Source organism: Kogia breviceps, chromosome 15 (assembly GCF_026419965.1).
Source record: "Kogia breviceps isolate mKogBre1 chromosome 15, mKogBre1 haplotype 1, whole genome shotgun sequence".
Classification (NCBI taxonomy): Eukaryota; Metazoa; Chordata; class Mammalia; order Artiodactyla; family Physeteridae; genus Kogia; species Kogia breviceps.
The window spans coordinates 61,362,459-61,384,467 of record NC_081324.1 but is presented as its reverse complement, the minus strand read 5'-3'; the positions used below and the strand labels follow the sequence as shown (position 1 = coordinate 61,384,467).

Below are 22,009 nucleotides of genomic sequence, written 5' to 3'. Positions count from 1 at the left end.
TCAACCAGAAATGTTATAGCCAATAATTATGTTTAGAAATCCATTATGTGATGAGGGGGTTAATTATTTAGGATTTACATTTCATTTTAGAGTAATTTGAAAGTAAGTTTTCAAAATCTTTTAGGATGTTGTTGCATCCTCCACTCACAGAAGAGAGTGTTGCATAGTTGTGAACAGGCTTGAAGATTTGTGGAGAGGCTTGTCCTAGTCTCTAAAAAGAGTGAATACTGGTCATGGGTATTTTTCAGACTGACTAGTCAACTCAGATAATAGCACAAAATATGCATATGCTCATTTAAGACCTCCTAGAGTTCAGATATATGGATATTAAAGGATTCATGAAGATCAAAGAAACAGTTTAATATTTGTTCTCACCTATTGGGAAGACAAATATGTAAATTAAAAAACTGAAAAGCTAAAATGATAGAAATCAATTAATAATGTAAACATTCATCAGTTGTATTCAGGGAAATACATGATTAAATTTTGAAATTTAATTATGAAATTTTTAATGCAAAGGGCAAATGTATTTGCTGCAGACATGCCACATTTGAGATTATTAGCCCTAATATATAAAGTGTTCTAACAAATCAATAGGACAAAGACAAACATCTAACAGACAAATGAACATGAATAGACAATTCAGAAAAGAAAATACGAAAATTGCATACAAACCTAAGAACATTTGTTTAATTTCATTCTTAATTATGAAAATATAAGTTCAAATAAAATGTCTTATAAAAGATAAAAAGATTCATAAAATCGAATTCAATCAAGTATATGTATTTGAATAAAATTTGAGGGTAGAAATTTTTATAGTATTAATCAAAATTTTGCATGTGATGTATCACAATACAATAGTTCTACTTTGAGGAATTTATCTTAAAGTAATAACTGAATAAGTGTTCAAAGATATATGTAAAAGGTGTTCAAAATATTGCTATATGTAATAGCAAAAATGTAGATATAATTTGTATAGCACTGGCAATTGATAAGGAACTTGCATTTCATTAAATTATGTAATACTCTGTGCATTAAAATGATTAGAGGTCCATATTTATTGGCACAGAAAGAGTTACGTTATATATTATTACATGATTAAAGCAATGTCATCTGGATACTGATGATCAGAGCAGGGGATAATGGACATTACAAAACAAGAGTATTAGGTAGAGGTGAAAATGATGCTTTACAAAATATACCTGTTTAGGTCTTTTAATATAAAAAGTATTAATTAAGGGATGGTAAAGATTTTTTTCCTTATCCTTATCTTTTACAGTTACTTTTAACTCACTAATGATAAATATCACCTGGGAATTAGGACTCAGAGAATTTTGCAGTTCTCACCATTTCACCCAAAATGCTGAAATTGCTCCTTGTCTGGGAAAATTGCATTGCTTGGATACACATCACCCATTAGAGCAGCCATTCCTGGGGTTTGATGGAGTTCAGGTACAATTCAACACGAGAGCATCTTAACATTTGCAAACTAAAATATCACTACTAGTCAATTGAGAAGAATCTATTTTCCTCTTAGAATTTCACATTCTGTCCACCATTTAATGTGTGGTAAAATCTTGACTCTTTGATTGAGTAGGAAAATCTTTTCCTTTAAACAGTTAAAAATAATGTCAGTGAAGCTTCTACCAGAAAGCTCATAAATGGTAACATTTCTTGGTGTTTGACTGTTTCATCACCAATTTCTGTGCCAGGTCCCATGTTCAGCTGCCTGGCAGCCCCTATGATATATGAAAATGCTGCCATTTTTATAGGAATATGCTGGCAAAAATCTGCCACTCCCATGTATTATTAGTCCTTTTCTGCTAATTATTTTGGAAAAAGCAGAGATGCAGGTCCAAGTTCAAGTGGCTGTCAGTGTCTAGGACACACTTGGTGTAAAACTGTTCAATTAGGAGAAAAATCTGTACCTCATCTGACCACCAGTTTTCCCACTGCATTATGAAACTTATAGTTGCATTTTTGTATTAGAAATTGAGCAATAAGTTGATTTTAAAATTATTGATAAAAGTAATCAATGAGGAAACATAACAAAGTGAGTAACCAATTTACAACATCAAGATAGAGATATTTGCATGTTCAATAACGTTTATGAAAAAATGAAATTACAAACTGAATGGGAGCTGTGGAAAACCCCTTGGTGTTATAAAGACCCCAGAGTAATTTGTCTAAAAAAATACGGACGACCAGAGCCAGGCTGGGAGAACTCAGTTGGCTGGTTTCAAGTAACAGTCAAAGCCCTGTGGTTTTTGGGTTTTTTTGCGGTACGCGGGCCTCTCTCACTGTTGTGGCCTCTCCCGTTGCGGAGCACAGGCTCCGGACGCGCAGGCTCAGTGGCCATGGCTCACGGGCCCAGCCGCTCCATGGCATGTGGGATCTTCCCGAACCGGGGCACGAACCCGTGTCCCCTGCATCGGCAGGCGGACTCTCAACCACTGTGCCACCAGGGAAGCCCAGCCCTGTGGTTTTAAACTGCGACTACAGAAAAATTAGATGAGATAAAAAATAATCAGCCCTGCTCCATCATGTACCAGGTACATATCTACGTGTATTTGTACAGACTGAGCTCCTGCTGGGCGTATTGAGTGTTTAACAAAATTACCGCAGTAGAAGCTCGCGGGTTCCAGAGGAGGGGTTTGATGACACAGCACGTCTGCTGTAGGCACTTTGTGCTTCTTAAGTTAATAACCAGACACACAAAACTTTGTGGAGCTAAAAATTAAATATTTTGAATCTATATTATAACCAGATCGGGGCAAGAGACAAATGATAGGAAGGAGGAAAAGGAAGAAGGAAGGAGAGACAAGGAAGGGACCCCCATGCAGGACACAGCAGTGAGGGAGGGAGTTAAATAAAGCACTGGGTCTGCAGTCCCGAATCCCCCTCCCCTCAGCTTATCACCCGAAAGAGGGATAATAGTAGTACTGACCTCATGGATTAAATTAGCTGATATGTATAAGTGGGCACCTGGTAAGGAGGTGAGTGTAACCCAGTTTGTTTAATTGAATTATAGTTGATTTACAATGTTGTGTTAGTTTCAGGTAAACAGCAAAGTGATTCAGTTATACATACATATATATATGTATGCATTCTTTTTCAGATTCTTTGCCATTATAGGTTATTACAAGATATTGAATATAGTTCCCTGTGCTATACAGTAGAACATTGTTGATTATTTATTCTATATATAGTAGTGTGTATATGTCAATCCCAATCTCCCAATTTATCTCTTGCCTGCCCCCCTTCCCCCCTGGTAACCATAAGTTTGTTTTCTGTGTCTGTGGATCTATTTGTTGTGTAAATAAATTCATTTGTATCATTTGTTTCAATTCCACATATAAGTGATATATTGTATTTGTCTTTCTCTTTCTGATTTACTTCATTTAGTGTGATATCTCTAGGTCGATCCATTTTGCTGCAAATGTCATTATTTTGTTTTTTTTACGGCTGAGTAATATTACATTGTATATATATATACACATATATATTACATTGTGTATCTATCTATCTATCTATCTCACATGTTCTTTATCCATTCACCTGTGGATGGACACTTAGGTTCCTTCCTTGTCTTGGCTTACATGTTTCTATTGGTATGTTAATTTGGGGGAGAATGTCCATTCTCTTAATTTAAAATATGGTTTTAAAAGGCTAGAATTTCTTTAAAATATTTTTATTCCCACCTAAAATGTTGATGCTGAAGATGTTGTTAAAATCTTATTTTTCTTGTTCATATGTGGTGCTCTTCGAGATACAAGTGTCAGACTTGAAACTAGCCTTAGCACTGGAGGAAACAACACAGATTTTCCTCTCTTGTAACAGGAGTGGCAGGAAGGTGGGGACACCAAGAACTGCTGGGAACAGACCCTGGGATACCATCAGCAGCCCCCTCTCCTCTTTCCTGGCTTCCCTCTGCTCAGGACCCCTTTTTTCCTCTTACACAGCGTTCCCCCTGTGGCCATCATATTGGGAACATTGTCAGGGCTGGGCTCACATGACCTTGGTTCTCCGACAGGTGAGGAAGAGAGCTTCTTACCTGCCTGGGAAAGGTTCCACTTTGGCCTGACCTAGCCCATCACGTGCACATCTGGTCACCTGTGACCAGGAGACAGGTGCTGCGAGGATGCCCAGATCCCCTGCCCCCATGGCCAGGGTGGGAGGTAGGATGCCTTGGGGCCCGCAGAAGCAGCTTATTGGCCGGGGCAAAGTAGTTCCCAAAGAAAGGAGGTCTCCAAAACTGCTTTCTGTTGCGGAAAGACAGGAACTTGGAAGCAGCTGAGGCCAGCAGGAACATGGGATGGAAGAAGGAGGAGAGGGAGGATGGATGCACAGAGCCTGGTTCACCTTGTAAAGGAGTAGCTGTCAATGGATTTGATTCGTTCCACGAGTAGATGCCCTACTTCTGGGCACGGCAGTTCTCACTTGGAGTGTTGGTGCTGAAGGATGTTAAGGGATATCTTGTCACCTGAGACACACATGGATGAGACACTGGAACTTGCCCTGCGGACTGCGTAACATTTAGCCCAGGGTTTGTTTCCAGCTTTTGGACTCGGTTACCCTCCCTCTGCCCCAGATGTCAGCTCTGTCATTGAGATGCCAATGCAATCAAGGGAAATTCTTATGTAATTTAATTAAGTTAATTATTTATTTTAGATTTAAATTTATTTTATATTGGAGTATAGTTGATTTACAATGTTGTGTTAGTTTCAGGTGTACAGCAAAGTGATTCAGTTATACATATACATATATCCATTCTTTTTCAGATTCTTTTCCCGTATAGGTTATTACAGAATACTGAGTAGAGTTTCTGGTGCTATACAGTAGGACCTTGTTGATTATCTATTGTATATATAGTCCTGTGTGTATGTTAATCCCAAACTTCTAATTTATCCCTCCCCTCACCTTCCCCCTTTGGTAACTAATTTTTAAAAGTGAAGAATGCAATGCATTATTTCTAACTACTTCATCTAACATTGGAAAGGAACAACCCCTCGAGTGAATTGTATCCATTTCTCAATGCTATACATTTCCCTTCTTTTCGTTGTTGCTGTCTTTTGCTGTCACCTGAAGACTGTAACATGTTCTAGGCTTCACATTATAAATCTCATTTAAAAAGTGTTGAATCAAGGAAGTCTGCCAGCAACTTTGTTTTCTCTACTTTTCTCTCTGTGTTGGACTGCTCTGGCATGGGAGAATAATATTACTTTACCATGTAAAACGTGGTGAATGGCTGTAAAAGAATTCCCCAGCAACTGAATAATGGGCTGTCAAAAATATTCTTGGTGCCAAAGGATCTGGATATGTCTGTTCCATTTATCGTGTTTCTCCTTTCCCCATGACTAAGTGCTCACAAAAGACACAAAAATCTAAACCTCTGGAGTATGTGGTATGCGAGGGCAGAAACCATCTTTTAATATATTCAGTCTCATATCTAGTGTATTAAGATGTTTAGTAGAGGATCACCAGCAAACAATGATGAGCACCTATGGTATGTAAGATGCTCAAATTACTAATTAAATTGACTTCTAGTGACAGGAAGGAAGTTGTGTTCCCCCATCTCCCTGCTTGGTTGAGTGGGTTAATAATATTTATTTTAAGGAGTACTGGAAGTCTTGACCCCCAAACTTTTACCTTGTTCTGCCCTTTTGGAATAAGTTTATTTTTCTCAGAAATATGAAAATGGAACGTATTTCTTAATTAAAGTTCTGCGTTTTAAGAGCTTGAATGTGCAGTCTAGCAAAATCATTTATTTTTATTTTACCTTGATAATAAATGGAGTCTTTTAAAAAAATCAATTTTAGAATGCGCTGAGAAGATCTGGGGAAAAAAATGGAAATGTGGAAAAAGTTTCAAGGTGCTTTGTTTCTCAATGAAAGCAAGAAAAGTCAAGAAGAGTAGCATCTAAATGCCTCCCTACCCCGACCCTCCCCACTGGGTCCGAGCACAGACTGTCTGCTTCTCTCTTGGCGTAAGGCTCTTAATCTCTCCCACCTCTGACTTTGGGCTAGACTGTTGCCAGCTGTCCCGGAGTTCAGCGTGGTTTCTGATTCAGGTTATATATTCTTGGGCAGTGTCTTAATTGCTAGTATTCAGGGGCAGGATAACTGTCATTCAAGAATTCCTGAGATGGGGATTCTCCACTGTTCTGCATGTGACTCACAGGACAGATGACATTCATATGGGGCCCACTCCCCTGGTTCAGGGGCCATCAGAAATTCCTGGGCTGCTTAACTAAAATTCCAGGTCTTTTCCTCCTACTTAGCAAAGCCTATTGGAATTCAACTGGGCAAGAGTAACTTTGTTCGAGGAGATAAACCTGATCTGCTTTAAATTTATGTGTGTACGCATGTGTGTGTAATTCTGATCCCAAATTTAATCCTGCATTATTTATAGCAGTTATTTAAAACGCTCCATCATAACTGAGTAGTATGAACCCAAGTCCCTTAGTGAAATCACCACATTCATGCTCCCTTGGGACTAGCTTAGTCCTCAGAGAGGGCCCGGAAAAATATTTTGTATAATCTCCTGTCTTTCCAGAAAGTCTATCTAATGCCTAGGAGGCACTGATTGTCCACCTGAGAATAAAGCACTGGAGGCAGAGTTCTCAAGAAAGAAACATAAGTGCCATCCTGGCTTACTGTGACTTGAGGAACAGAAGCAGGGTGGCTTTTAACTGCCTCTGGAGACTCAGTGCTGAATTCACCACTTCCTGTTTGCAAGACTGAACTGTACAGAAAGGTAGTGATTATCTGCTGTGATTATTAGCGCAACTAGTACATAACGCAGCTCATGGATTTAGGGCCGGGAGGGTGGGTGGGGTGGGCAGTGGTGTCTACTTGAACAGTTACTGAAATCAAGATATTGTTGCCATTGACTGAGCATCTGGAAAATGTCAAAGTGTGGGTTAGCAGAACCCTTACCTCTTACGAGTGCAGACTGACATGGTCTTTGATAAAAATGAGCACTTTTCTTTACGTAAAGTACTCAGAAAATTGTTGTGCTTATAATGTAGGGAAGAATTATTTCATGGAAACATTGTAGAAAATCATTTTTATACCCAGCTATTCTTCTGTGGACTTGGATACACTATTCGTCAAATTGTGTCACTGGAAACAGCGTTTCTACATTCAGGAGACTTCCGATTAAAATGTTCAGCTTAAAAAATACATGTAAATCCTGTGCTTCAACACTGAGGAGGTTAAGCCATGGTGTCTAGTGGACTGGAATGTCAAAGTGCCCTCTTGCTTTCCGAATGCCACGTAAAGTTAAAAGTTGAATTTTGGAGAGTGCAACTTACAATGTGCTACTATTTCATTATTTTTAACAGGAGAGTATTACACATATTTCTGCTTCGGACACATGTAGACTTTTAGAGAATGATTTATTGGTCTGCTCGTTTAACCAGGGGCGGGGGTGGTGGTGGTGTGCGCTCACCTGGGCTGGTCTCTGAAAGGCCATTTGGGGAGGTGGGGAGGGATGCCTTTGAGGAAAGACAGTCATTCTGCTTGATGTACAAGCAAATCTCTACCAGGCTATGCAAAATCAGGGCAAAACTGAATCCTTGCTGTGCATTAATTACATCCCTTCCTTCTGTTACAGGCTCAACCTGGGAAAAGACATTCCGACAGATCGGCTTTGAAAGGTAAGCAGGGCTTGGTTACTCATGGCGTATTTTATTCCAAGCAGTTCATTGACTATAAATTGGTGGTCTTGCCACCATTACTTCAGTGACTGTGCCCTTGAGTAAGTCATCATTTTTGAGCCTCAATTTCCTTGTAAAGTAGACCTTTGCTTTATGACATTGTTGCCTGCACACAGAGTGAAAATGTAGATTAAATGGAGCAATTTACGTGAAAATGCTTCTTCAACTGTGAAATAGTGTGAAAGGTAAATTGTAGAATTAGAGCATCATAGAAAAGAGAGTAAACTCTTTCTGATGTCATGTGTTATATTTAGTTCTACAGGTTTAGTACAGATAAATTTATATTTATATTGATATCTTTGCAGTAATTAAAATTGTCCAACCAATCTTATTAGCTCAAAGTGGAAGGCTGAGATCGTGTCACTCTTCACTAAAAGCATTTCTACACCAGAAGAGAAAAAGCATACTCATTATAACATCAGAAAATGTGGAGGTAGGGTCAATATAGGCCTAATGGCAGCATAAAGGACATTTAGCATCTCATAGTGAACTTGTAATGTCGATACAGCTATTGAAAGAGAGAAAAGTGATCTTTTTTTTTTTTTACTCTAAAGGTAGCTTTTGACTAGTTCTTTTCATCATATTGAAAATGTGTTTTTATGTGTATTGATCCAGCTGACAGAGTGCTTAGAGCATATAAAAGGGATAATAAAATACCTTAAAATGCATTATTTCTCCAGTAGCGAGTGAGTACAGCTAGCTCATCACCAGGCTGACTGTGATAGCATTTCTGGTACCATTTTTAATTGACTCAAAGGTTTGTTTATTTCTCTCCATACACTTACATACTGTCAGCACTGTCACTGTTGATCTCCCAGTGAGTTCCCACAGGTAGTCCTTGAGGTTATCAGAGGAGGTTGGCTTGGGATGGGCAGATCTCATGGATCAATTTAAAGGCTGGAATATCATGTGCAGCTTCACCGTGTGTGAAACCTTTCCCCAAAGCATCTTTCTCTTGATTCTTCTTTTGTGTTCCGAAAAATGTCAACGATAACCAGAGAGGAGAGAATAGCAAACTGAACATCTGTTATTTGTTGCCCAGCTTCAAGGACACTTTGCCATACTTGCTTTGTCCATTTTTAGGGGGTAGGGGGCTAAAATATTGTCAAGAAAATCTCAGGTATCATGTCAGTTCATCCCTACTTAAGTCAGTATACGTCTCTGAAAAAATGGATGTTTTCTTTCAGAATCATGATGCCGCAGTGGTACCAAATACAAATACCAGTAAGTCCTTAGCACCATTTAATACCCAGTCAATGTTTACATTTCCTGATCATCTCAAAAATGTCATCTTACAGATACTGGTTTGAATCAGCATGCTCCTAAAGCCTACACATTCCATTTTAATTTTTCAGTTTTAAAAAAAATTTTTCGACTGAGTTATAATTAACATACAATATATTAGTTTCAGGTGTACAACATAATGATTCGATATTTTTATACATCATGAAATGGTCACCACCATAAGGCCAGTTACTGCGGTCACCACACATTCTGTTCTGTTGTTACATCTCAAGCCTCTGTGTTGGGATCGTGTCCCCTGATTCCCTCCCATCTTCGTTGGGTTTCTCTTCACTTTCCTGGCTTCCAAGGAAACCAGCTCAGCTGTCTTGTAGAACCTCTGTCTTGTCTGGATGTGTCTGTTTGTGGCATTGTTTACCTTGTCATTCTACCCTCTGTTTCATGTAAACTCAAATCGTTCCCTTTCTGCCATTGGGGGCAACTTCGTGTTCTTGTCCTTAGACACAGGCCACCTGGTCCTTCATTGTTTCTGTCCTTCTAGCATAGCCGGAGTTATCAAGCCCACCCAGTATTCTGGACCTGGAATCAGCCATTTATCCCAAGGGTGGACACTGAGGCAGCTTCCAGCCTTTGGCTCTTACCAGAATACCTTGAAATGAATAACCTTGTGCACACCTGTATTTTTGCCAGATATCCGAGGGATAGGTTGCCAAGTACAATCAAAGAATAAGTTTTTATGGAATTTTGCTAAACATTGCTAAATTTCTGTCCTTAAAATTTTGGCAGTTTGCACCCCCTGCCAGCAATGGATGAGAGCATTTGTTTCCCCAGAGCCTCGCCAATAGAACATGCTGTCAAACTTAAGATTTTTTTGCCAATCTGTTAGGTGAGAAATGGTATCTCAGTGTCCTTTTAATCTGCATTTATCCTGATTCATTTTTCTGTAGAGCAAAGTGCAGACTGAGATTCTTTGCTGTCTCCTGAGTGAAGCACTCAGGGCAAGAGCTTCTTCCAAGATGGTTAAAGATTCATCTATTTGCAGGATTTGGCGATTGAAACATATTCTTCCTAGTTTTCATGATCTTAACCGTTTGCTTACTTGAATAGCGATTTAATGAAAACAACTGCCGTGTGCCAATCATTTCCAGTCCATACAACAACCCCACAGACCAGGGATTGGCAAACTTTTACTCTACAGGGTGGATAAGCCACATTTCAGGTTCTTCTGTTGTAGCAGAAGGCAGCCACAGACAATGAGCATGGCTGTGTTCCAATAAAACTTTATTTACAAAGACAGGAAGCTGGCAGGATTGGCTACTAGCCATCCTTTGTGACCCACACTGTAGACTGTGGGCCCCATCTCACAGGGAAAGAAACCAGAAGAAAATCAAGTAGCTACCCAGAGAGTCATAGCCACGTGGGCATATTGACCCGCATTCAAGCAGAGGTCTACACCCAACCATACTGAATGCTTGAATTATACCTTCTTTGGTTTTGTGTTGTTTTATTTTTCTTATCCCTGTAGCTCTGGGGACATAATCTTTAGTCTCAAGTCTTATCAGCTGTTCTCACTTTATGAACATTTTGAAGAAAGCCAGACAGTAAAATTTCCATATTATAATGCCTCTCTAAAATAGGTATGCTTCCAAATAGATGTACAAATAAAAATATTATTAAGGATATGCTGTAGTTTTGAACTGTAGTCTTAGTTTAGAGATCATCCCTGTTTTTAGATGTTATCTTAAAATGTCATCCTGTGTTTTCCCATGTTGTCCAGTGTTGCCTCATTTAAGGGCCGGGGAACCATCTCTGCATTGCATCCAGTGTCTTAAAATACAGAGCAGATATTGATCTATGGGGTTGTTGTGCATTTACAGTTGCAAAGACCATGTCAAACAGTGCCGTTAAATATGGCCTTGCTTGATTTCTTCTCAAGTTTAACCTCGTCTTTCTCTTAAAGGGAATTCCAATTATATCCTAAATGAAGCTATCTGCTTCTTTAGAGCCATTGTAAGAGATATTGATCCTTTCAGCACTATGTCCTTTGAAGTTTGCCCATGCGTCTGTTGGCTAGCTGAGTATTTTAAAAGTGGTCACATCTAAAAAAAAAAGTGACGGAGTCAGCTAAACCTCAAAGCTTTCTCCAAGAAAAAGAAAGCAAAGATGTCCTCTGCTGTACATTTTGTAATCCAAGGGAAGATCTAGGGATTGAGCCTGCCTGTAACACAATGAGATAGTATGCAGCCCTTTCCTTCCCAGAAACCATGCCATTATATGTACTATCTCAGAATAAATACACATTGTCACAGTTTATATGGCTGAATTCATGATAATGTGTTATGTTCACCTTGCAAACAATTGCTCTCTGTGGGCAATATCAGGAGTTTATTTTTCGATTTCATCAGAGGAATGCTCATGACATAGGAAGGATATAGGTTTCTATAACTTTGGTTAGGGTTAGGGTTAGGCTTAGGCTTAGGGCTCGGGTTAGGGTATAGGATATGGGTTCCTGTAACTTTGGTGCCACTCCCAAGACCCCCTTCCACTCCTGGTCCTAGATATTGCTATCTGCATAACAAAAGAAGACTCAGTTGTTTTGGTTTTGTTCCTCATTCTGGAGAAAAATATCTGTGCCTAACATTTTTTATTTCATTCAGAAAGCTCACCTTACCCTGCAGGTTTTCTAAACTTCTGATTATAAATATTTCTAAAGCATAAGTCACTCACTCATCGAAGTAATGGTGATGCAGGCGGGCCTGGCCCTGGCCCTGCACTGATACTCTGCAAGTTCTAAGCAAGCGTATCAGCCAGGGAGTGTCCCAGATTCCCTGTGGCTTCTTACAACGAATGCTTCTTTCTCGTTTGTGCAAAATCTGATGAGGAGGCAGACAACTTCGTGGGGAGGTTGCCTGTGCAAGGTGTGTCACTGTTTGGCTTCAGTCTGTGACACCTCTGTCTTGACATGATGTTTCTGAGTTTGCTTAAGCGTGGAAGCAGAACTTGGGGAATTGCCCACTGGATTTTAAGTGTTTCCACCTGGAAGCTGCATATGTCACCACAAGTCACAGTTTATGGCCCAAAGCAAGTCACTGTGCTGATTTAGGGGCCAGGAGCATATCCCTCTGCTGTGTGTGCAGGAGGGGACAGGAAGTGGAGCCACCAGAAAGAGCTAGTGTCCTCACAGGAAGCTGTGAGCGAGGTCTGCACGGGGTCTTCTCTTTCTTAAGCTACACTTTTCACTGGAGACAAAATATTTCAGCGAGTCAGTGGGCTTGTGCACAGTAACCCGCCAACAGAAATTAGGTTCCTGGTCTTGGGGAAATCTTATCGATGCCTCTTTCAAAGTAACGATCTTCTACTGCATTCTCACCCCTATTTACTTAAAAAGCAAAGTAGTTATTCTTAATAAATCTCTATAATCAACACAGCACCTCAGATTACATTAGTATTCACCCTATTGTGCATGATTTTATTTGATTCTCTGCTTGGATTATGGAATGAAATATCTTGCCCCTTCAAAGACTATTTTAAAATATAGATCTCAAAAAAAGTAATAATAAAATAAAATAAAATATAGAGCTCCCTGAAGGCAGCCTGCTCTTATGAAACACAATTATCCCTACGATGTTTTTCACTGGTGTAGAGATGATTCAAGAGGCGTGGCTGTGTCTTGGTGGTGCTTGCAGGGCAACTTCCCACTGCCTGTTTGTTGTTGGCTCCCCTACCGCACTGTCTATTCCATGGGGAGCTCCCCGCCTCCATCAAGGTTTAGACATCATTGCTTTTGTGAAACCTTGCCTGACAGCTTGCTCTCACCTCTTCTTGTAACACTTTTCACGTGCCTCCTTGATGGTACTGGGTAAATATTACTGCAGCTGTTCTCCTGTGTTTCTCCCGCTCTGGGGCATGAAGGTTGGGTCTGTCTTGATATGCCTGACACATACTTACTGATCAGACATTTGGTGAAGAGTTGACAGAGCCCTTGATGGGGAAGCACGTGGACAGAAGGCAGGAAACCAGGGCCCCAGCATCCTCTTATCAGTAATATTGCAGCTTGTAGGAGGACAGGGCAGCCTGTAGGTCGAGCTGGCTCAGGCCTCAGAGCAGAGGGGCTTTGAGTGTGTGTCCCTGTGAACAGTTACTTAATTCCCTGACCTTCCCGAGTCTCTATCCTCTAACTGCTGAGTCTCCTGCCCTGAGTTTGATACCATGATGGGATCCCAGTACTAGGGTCAAGAGCTCCATGCAATCAGGGCCATATCCGTCTTATTCACTGAGGCATCTTGCACCTGACCCACCCAGGTGAGCAAAGTGAAAGATCGGATAAAGGGAGACACACTTGAGGACCCGATTCTGTGGCAGCAGAAGCAGGGAGGCTTAGCAGGTGTCTCTGCACCTGTTTCGTTGGTTTTCCCCCTTTTGTGTCTGTGGTCCCTTTAGGACACAGCAGCTACCGGTACTCTACCTCCACCTCCTCCTGGACCTTCCCCACCCGCTCAGCCACCGCCCTCAGCCTCCCTCCCTGTCTCCCGTCACCTCCTGTCATGAAGCCACCCGGTGTGTTCATGATCTTGTGTGTACCTGTATGTCTTATTCTAGACCCTTGCTTCTGAGGGCAGGATGTGTGTCTTACTATTTTATAACCTCTAGTGCCAGCCCAGGGATTGTCAAATAATAGGCATTTAATAAATGTTTGATAAACAAATGGCCTTTTAAATAAATATTAGTGTGTCATTTCTCTGTTGGCCTTGCCCTACTTTCAGGGATTCTGCCCTTCTTGATGCATTTTAATTTCTATTGGCCTTTTCTTTTGGAGCATGAATTAATTACTTGAGAAATTTAAGGCCAATTTTTAAATTCGTTTTTATCCTCCAGCTTTATGTATAATTCATTCACTGTGTAACTGAAATTAATGCTGTTTCTTTAGGTAATATTATGTGAAATATTGAGAAATAATGGAAGGGTATCCAAGGATGGTTTTATGATATGCTTTTCTATTTGAAAACTCACATCCATGAAATGAGATGGTTAAGTGAAATCAATTGTGATAGAAACAAAGATATTAATTTCTATAGTTTCTGCTATATTTTTCTGAAATTTTAAAGTTCCTAAGTCTGTATGATAAAGTGGATAATATGAATACCTATTAATTTAAAGCAAGACAAGCATTTCTCTATATTACTTCTCTGAGAAGCACATAGAAAGGAAAAAACCATTAAATTCAAATCATACCATTACTATAATCTTGTGGTCTACCGAGTTAAACCAGGGAGGTCCTAGTTGGGTTGTAGTTGTGTGTTGTCATACTTGTAGCTTTTAAAATAGCAGTACTTTTTCATATAAATGCACACAATGTGTGTCTTGTGATTAAAAGATTTACCCTGTTGTTGTGCTAGCTTCCCACAAGATGAACTTCTAAATTATTTAATTTTTTCAGACTGCATATAAATATTTCTAGAAACTTTAGCAGGCTATTTGGAAATTATGATACAAAATTTTTGTCAAAATAATCTATATTCAGAAAAATGACTGGAAGTAAGGGCTATTTCTGTGCTTTGGTGTTTAAAATTAAGCCCAACTTATTTATTTATTCATTTACTTGAATATTTTCAAACTTCTGTTTTGTGCCCATGCCTGGGCTAGATGCAGACGTGATGGGAAGGCACTTAGATTTGTTCAAATCTCTCATATGCTGGCCTCGCTCTCTGTTAAGTGCTCATCTGGTTTATGGAATTCTCACACTGTTTCTAGAGTTGGATTCTGCTGGCTTATTCTGGCTAACAACCTTGTATCTCAGTGACTTAGGAGACCAGAGGTTTATTTCTTGCTCATATTAAACATCAGCTGCAAAAGCTGGATCGACTGTGGATCTTCTCCAAGCGCCGTCTTCTTTTTGGGATCCAGGCTGAACCAGGGCCTTCATTTGGTGGACACCTTGCTTGCGACCGGGGAGAAACTGCTACAGCCACCATGGCTTTTAGAGCCTGAGCCCAGGTGGGACACAGGCCACTTCTGCTACTTTCAGGTGCCTGAGCAGGTCACATGGCCAACGCCAAGGTCATGGTCAGAGAAGCAGGCTCTTCCTACAGGGGTGCCCTGCAGTCACATGGGAATGGCCAGGATATACAGTCTTGTTACAGGAAAGGAGAGGGTCTAGTTGGAAGAAGTCATATAATCTATGTGTGTACCATCCCCATTTTACAAATGAGCAAAGTAAAACCAGAGTGGTTAAGTATTTTATTCAAGATCACACAGCTAGTGAGTGTCAGAGGCTTGATGAGAACTTAGGTTTATGTGACTCTGCTTCCCATTCATCTACAACCCGCCATGCCAGCACTAATGATGCTTTGGGTCCACATGTGTTTGCTGCGCCTGCATTATTATAACTATGCTGGGGGCTGGGGACTGGGGGATGGGGAGACATGGTCTTGGTCTGATAGAAAATACCAACATGTAAACGTTAAAGATGATATGGTGAGTTCATGCTTCCATTTAGTGCAATCATTTGAGGGTGTTTTTGAGCACCTACTATGTACCAGATACCATATAATGATAGATGCACAGAAGTGGAGGAGAGCAAGGGTAGGTCAGTGTGTATGTTGGCGGTGGGATTGAGATGAAACCTGGCTACCTCGTCGGGGGAAGGGGGAGTTGTTTGTATAAGCTTGACCTCAGGGGCTGCCAGGCAGGGTTTTGGAGGATGGCTTCGTTGGAGTACGTCTGTCAGAGGTGGAGCATGAGGCACAAGTGAGCGTGGAAATTAAACTGAGAACGGTGAAAACGCATCGGGAAGCACTTTGCGGACAAGACCAAAAGTGTGGCTCTTACCTGGTAGTGCTGGGGAGCCTTTGAAGGATGTAACGCCTGGGGAAGATGTTGGATGTGCTTCTAGAAACGTCCTGTGGGCAGCAACACAGACCAGAGGATGAGCCAGAAGACCCTGTAGAAAGCAATGGCAGGAGTTCAGAGGGCGATTACAAGTGTCTGAATGAGACAGTGACATTGAATATGAGAGAGAGGATGTGAACCAAGTGTGTTTCAGGAAATACAGTCTGAAATCACAGACTGTATTGGTGAATACTTGGACATGGTGCGTGGGAGAAGATGGATTATGAAACGGGTCTCGTCCAGGTGGCTGAGCTCACCCCACAGCTGCCATCTCCCCAGCTAGTGCCTGCAGCTCTCTGCTTCTCACCCAGCGGCTTCCTCCTGCCCCTTGGAAATTCGCTCCAGCACGGGCAATGCTGGAGGAGCCTGAGGTGAAAGGCCCAGAAGCGTCAGTGAGCAGCAGAAGTCATGGGCAAGGGCTACCGCCTCCCTGCTCAGTCCTGCAGACAACCCAAGGGCATTGCATAGGCTTCTGCAAAAGCTTCCAGGAACCCCTTATGGCAGCGACCTGTAGACAGGATATCTGTCTGGGTGTCTCTCTTCTCTATCCCTCACTGGTCACAACCTCTTGTACTTACCAGAAGGGCTTCCCACCTCCACCCCAGGTTTGCCTTCTGAACTAAGAAACCAGTACTAAACCATCTTAACTGATACTAAACTAAAAAGCTTGGATTCCGATTTTCTCTTTGACATTGATTTATTCTATGAAAGCCTAAACTAGCACTATTATTATTCATAATATTATTACTTTAATCAACAATTATGATTCTTTAGAAATCCTTGGCTGACAGTTTTTCTGGGGGGAGAAGGGTTAGTATCATGTCACAGATCCTTAGAAAATCTGATGAAAGTAATAGATTCGCTTTCCAGAAAAATGCACATACGCACATAAAGAAAACAACTTTACCTGCAGGTTCAGGGGATTCAAAAGTACAACACAGTCCCTGAACCCCACTTTAAAAGCCTTGTTTAGATGAAGACATCGTAGTGTTTCTTTCTCAAATTGTAAAATTGGCAAATGTTCATTCCCATCCCTCAATTACCCAGAAGCAGGTGGGCAGCAAGAGTTAAACTTAGGTCCCAGAATCACACATTCGTGTCTGGGTCACGGAGCTTCTGAGACCCAGAGATACCCTCTCCCTCCTTTTGCACATGGTTATGTGAGACACAGAGAAGTTAAGCAGAATAACTGGAAATGGGAATTTTAAACTGGAATTTGTCAACATCAGGTCTGAATGTACACCTAATAAGTTCAGTGAGATGGGAATTTATTACTACTGAATTTGTTTTGCCACCATTTGGTGAGAATTATTATAACAATAATGACAGGAAGAATATTCAAAAAGGCTCTGTAGACAGTGTTGTGTAGGCATCATCTCTGTTAAACTTTCCAATGCTCTGAGGTGGTTATCAGCTTTGTACCAGTGAGTGGAACTGGAAACCAAGGCTTGGTGCCCTGACACCCAGGGATCATCTTCACATCCACAGCCTAGCCTAGTGGGATGTGACTATTCGGGATCAAAATTTGCAAGGACGTAGTGACTAGGTGTTCCCTTAGGCACCAGTAGAGAAAGCTGCTGTGTTATGAGTAAGACCAACTGCATGGTTTTATCTTTAGTCCAAATAAAGTTCTGGCTGCCAGCATACACCTGTAGGATGACCAGGATTCTGACTTAGATTCTATTTAAAGCCATTGTTAGGAGATGGCCATATTTCATTATAGGACAGTAGATGGAGGTCTCATTCATTCTTGCTAAAAATGTATTAAATACAGTCTTAGTCCTTTCAGGCTACAATAACAGCACACCACATACTGGGGGGCTAAACAACATACATTTATTCCTCATAGTTCTGGAGACTGGGAGTCCAAGATCAAGGCTCTGGCAGACTCAGTGTCTGGTGAGGGATTGCTTCCTGGTTCACAGACACCGTCTGGTCATTGTGTCCTCATCTGGCAGAAAGAATGCAGGAGAGCTCTGTGGGGTCCCTTTTATAAGGGCACTAATCCCATTCATGGGGGCTCCACCCTCATGACCTAATCATCTCCCAAAGGCCCTCATCTTTTAATACTGTCACATTGGAGGGTTAGGATTTCAGCAGCTGAATTTTGAGAGGACACAAACATTCAGTCCATAACAAGTGTCTATAACTCCCATACAATCAAAAGAAAAGTTAGATCTTACATCTGAGGCTTTTACATCCATGTGATATCATATAATCGGTTTCATTAAACTTTACTCATGCAATTGATCAAATTTGCTGTTTTCTTTGATCTGCCAAAATACCTTGGGTATACTCGAAACTCAGAGTAAAAGCTATAGATTAATATATGCATACATGTGTGTATGTGTCTATGGGTATGTGTGTGTAGGAGAGTATATGTGTGTGTGTTGTGTATGTGTATAACAAAAGTAGGTGATTTCCCTTTCTTAGTCTGTTGAGAGCTTTACCTAGGACTTTGACTTCCAACTTGGAAAGGAAACTTTTTTAATTCAAGCACAATTACATCATTTAATAAGTATTTGGTGGACAGATCTATTTTTCTTCTAGAAAAAAAAGAGGTAATCCTTCATCCTTTTTCCTTCAAAATATTTCTGGAAGAAAAGATTTTCTGACTTGTAATCTCCATCTTCACTAAGTCAGGTCCCTAGGACTTAATATAAACAGTCTTTGACTGAATGAGTGGTAAAGATCAGGTCCTACAGAGAATTTATGAACTGAAACCCCGAATTCCCAGGTGGTAACCTTGGCACCTTGTTCTATACAAAATGCAAGGTACTGGCCGGAACGTTTTAGATTTCATTAATGACATGAGCAAACGAACTGTGTAATAGATCACTGAAAGCTTTCAAGTCTTGGTGCAGACAGCACGATGAATAATAGGAAATTCACGCTGTTTGATAGGGAGATAAAGTTTGGATGTTGAGTCTACAGAATGGAATGTTTTGGAGAATCGTGCTAACAGATACTCCCAAACCTCGGTTCAGATTTCTCATTTGCTCTGCATCATGAGAGTCTGAAATTAGCTCTTATGTACCTTTAGCTGCTATAAAATGTCTTTCCTGCAGCCCAGCCAGTCAAACACCTTAGCTAGGGACTGAGATATCTGCGCCCGGATAAAGCAACAGTTTGTATCAGGTATATTTCATAGGAACTGTTTGGGTTTCCCATCAGAATCCTTGGAAACCTGTCATCCACAGTGAACAAAGTGGAAACAATTCCTCCTGGCTCTTCTTATGCCCCGATCTATATCTACAAGCTCACAGCCACACAAACCTCTCTAAACGTACACAAAATACTGGAAGTAGCTAACAATGAACATTCAGAGGGTTAAGTGACGTCTTTACACAGGACTAAATGACAGTTAAGTCTTCCTGATTGTAGAGCCTGTGCCTCTTCTTGTTGCTAACCTCTGCGGACATTGTGAAGGTCTGATTACACACCAGGAGCAATCCTGTTGCCTCACTTTATCCTGTCCCTCGGTGCTGGGGGAGCTTGGGAAGCTGTGGTCAGGCAGGACACCCCCTCCCCACCAGACTCTCTCTTGTACCCGCTGACTTACCCAGACAGAGACTCCTTCTTACCTCTGAGAGGTTCTGATGTCTGCTCCCTCCTTCCACACCCTCCCTGTGGTCACTACTGAGGTTTAGGTCCATCTCACTCTTCCTGGGGATTGTGGTGGCCTGTCATCCACAGAGCAAATGGAAATGCTGGTCAGTGAACAAGACAGCAGCCCGGGGACCATAAACACCAGGTAAGAAAAGGCGGAGCAGCCTAGGGGACCCTCACACAGCTGTCGCCGACCCGCCTGCCGCAAAGAGAGGGCAGGTTGTTTCACTTGGTCCTCTCGGGAAATGGGTGGGTTTGAAATCTCTGCTCTAGGCTCTGACCGGCGAAATATGTTGACTTAGGAATCCAGGCAGATCACTGGCTTCCATCCTGGAGTGAGCGTTGTTTCAGTGAATGTGCTGGCGTCTCGTGTTGGGATGCTGTTGGACATACACTGTGTTCTGGGGGGTGCAGGACCCTGTCCTGAGAAATCCGAGCCGAGCGCTGGCTTTGCCCCAAGTGCGGGTGGACACCAGCACGTTCTAGAAAACAGGTGGGTAAGTTCTGAAGGAAAATGATGCTGAGATAGGGATGCTGTTCCGTTTGACTCTTCTCTGTCTCTGGGATTCCTGGGCTGAGTGGTTAAGTGGTTAGCGTTTGTCCCCACACTGCCCCCCGTGCCCCAGAAAGGCTGTGTATCCTTATCTACACACTGCCTGAGTGACTTTTAGGGAAAAGAATAACACCAAAACAAACAAAAGCAAAGCTTACTCCATTTTTTGCCAGGCCCGAGCTCAGAGGGAGTGCTGTGCCTGCTGTGGGGACCTCCTAGGTCAGGCCCCATGGTCCCCAGTCCCACTCAGGCCTGGATGCTGCACATCGTCTGACCAACAGCATCACCCTGACCTGATTCTGTGATGGCTCCAGGAGGGATGGAGCTGCCTCACAAGGTCATGGGCTCTCTCTGCCAGACAGGCCGGGGGAGCCCCAGGCTGCTGGACACACTTTCTCTCTGGATAAACAACAGTCAGCGGAGCCCTGGGTTGGGGAGGAGGAACCAGGTAGAAGCTTGGGCCAGACTCCTTCCTCTTTTAGGGAATTTCCTGTCCAGAAGGAGGGGCCGGGATTGTGGAATCCACAGACACAGGACATTAAAACGCCCGTGTACCAGGAGGAAGCTCCAGGGCCCGGCACGTAGTAGGCATTTCAGTGAAAGGCTTGTTTGTTCAACTGCCTGGGAGGATGACACCGTCATTCCAGCCTAAACATTAGCCCTTATGGAACATTCAGTCCCACCAAATTTATCAACTATAAAAAATGATGATTTCTTGTACAAGTCAATAAAGGGGTATTTATTACATGAAGACCCGGTACCTAGCATTGAGGGGGGCATGAAGAGGGTGGAAAGGAAGTGTAAGAGACGGCCCCATCCTGAGTTGCTGACCCACTCTCAGTAGACAACCAAAAGCTCAAGGTCAACAGGGACATCCTTTGTGTCCATCATTATCAGGGAACCAGACTGTAGTGACCCAGTGTGGGCGGTTGGCTTTGTGGTGGTGAATCAAAGGAAGTCAGTATTTGCACAGGGAGTGGGGAGAGTTTGTGGGGGGTCGTGACAGGGACACGGAAGACGGTGAGCACGAACTTTGTGAGCATCCTTGAGAAATCCAGCCCGTCCAGAGCAGGAGGCTCGCCTCCCGAGAACACGGCAGAAACACGCACTGCTCAGATTTGCAGGCATACAAACCTCAGTGGCCACGGCTCACTCTAAGAGGTTTATTTTGTTTGTCTATTTATAAAAAAAATGAATCTATGTTTAGAGGAAAGTCTCCCAATAACCTAGCTCTAAACCCATAAATCAGTGATTTTGTAATAGGTCTTGAACTGTTAAGACATAATTTCCTAGAATTTCAAGCAAAGGGATTTGCAAAAGAAACCGTTTCCTCTGCATCCCACATTGTTAATTTTATCCCTGCTGTAAATTTTTCTCGTAGGGAAATCCCCTGGGGGAGGCAGCTTCATGGAAATACTGTAGTGAGATGTTCAAGGACCTTTGGGACCACCTTCCTTTTCGGATGTTGATATGTCCCAGGACAATCTCTGCCATTCAGTACATTTTCAACCGTTACATATTTATAGACGCATCTGGTTTAAAACATGACATTTGTATCAAGTGCTTGTTAGGTTTGCTTGCTGCTGTTTCTCCGTTTACATTGTCTCAGATTTGGGGTTTCCCCTCTATTGCCCTTGACACTTCATACTGCTGTTACTCCAGTGCCTCCCCCATCTGATTTACTAAGGTGTAATTTACAGCCAGTGAAATTCTCCCCTTTTTAAGTGTGTCGTTCTATGAGTTTCACACACATATGCAGTCATGTGATCACCACCATTTCAAGATTTATAATATTTTCATCATCCTAGAAAGCGTCCTTCTGTCCCTTTGTCATAAATCCCCTGCCTTTGGACTCATGGACTCACACAGTCTGTGGCCTTTTGTATCTGGCTTCTTTCACTTAACATAAAGCTTTTCAGGTTCATCCATTGAGTTGAAAGTATCCTTACTTTCATTGTTAATCATATTACATTGTATGGATCACCACAATTATCCAG

General features: G+C 41.8%; 1 protein-coding gene across 1 annotated transcript in view; it reads left to right on the top strand.

Moving 5' to 3' along the window:
• Window positions 1-22,009, top strand: part of PIEZO2 (piezo type mechanosensitive ion channel component 2) — a 345,308-nt gene that overhangs the window by 164,819 nt on the left and 158,480 nt on the right. The window contains exon 4 of the mRNA XM_067014577.1: window positions 7,618-7,660. Coding sequence (XP_066870678.1) covers window positions 7,618-7,660 — 43 coding nt within the window. The remainder of the gene's footprint in view (window positions 1-7,617; window positions 7,661-22,009) is intronic.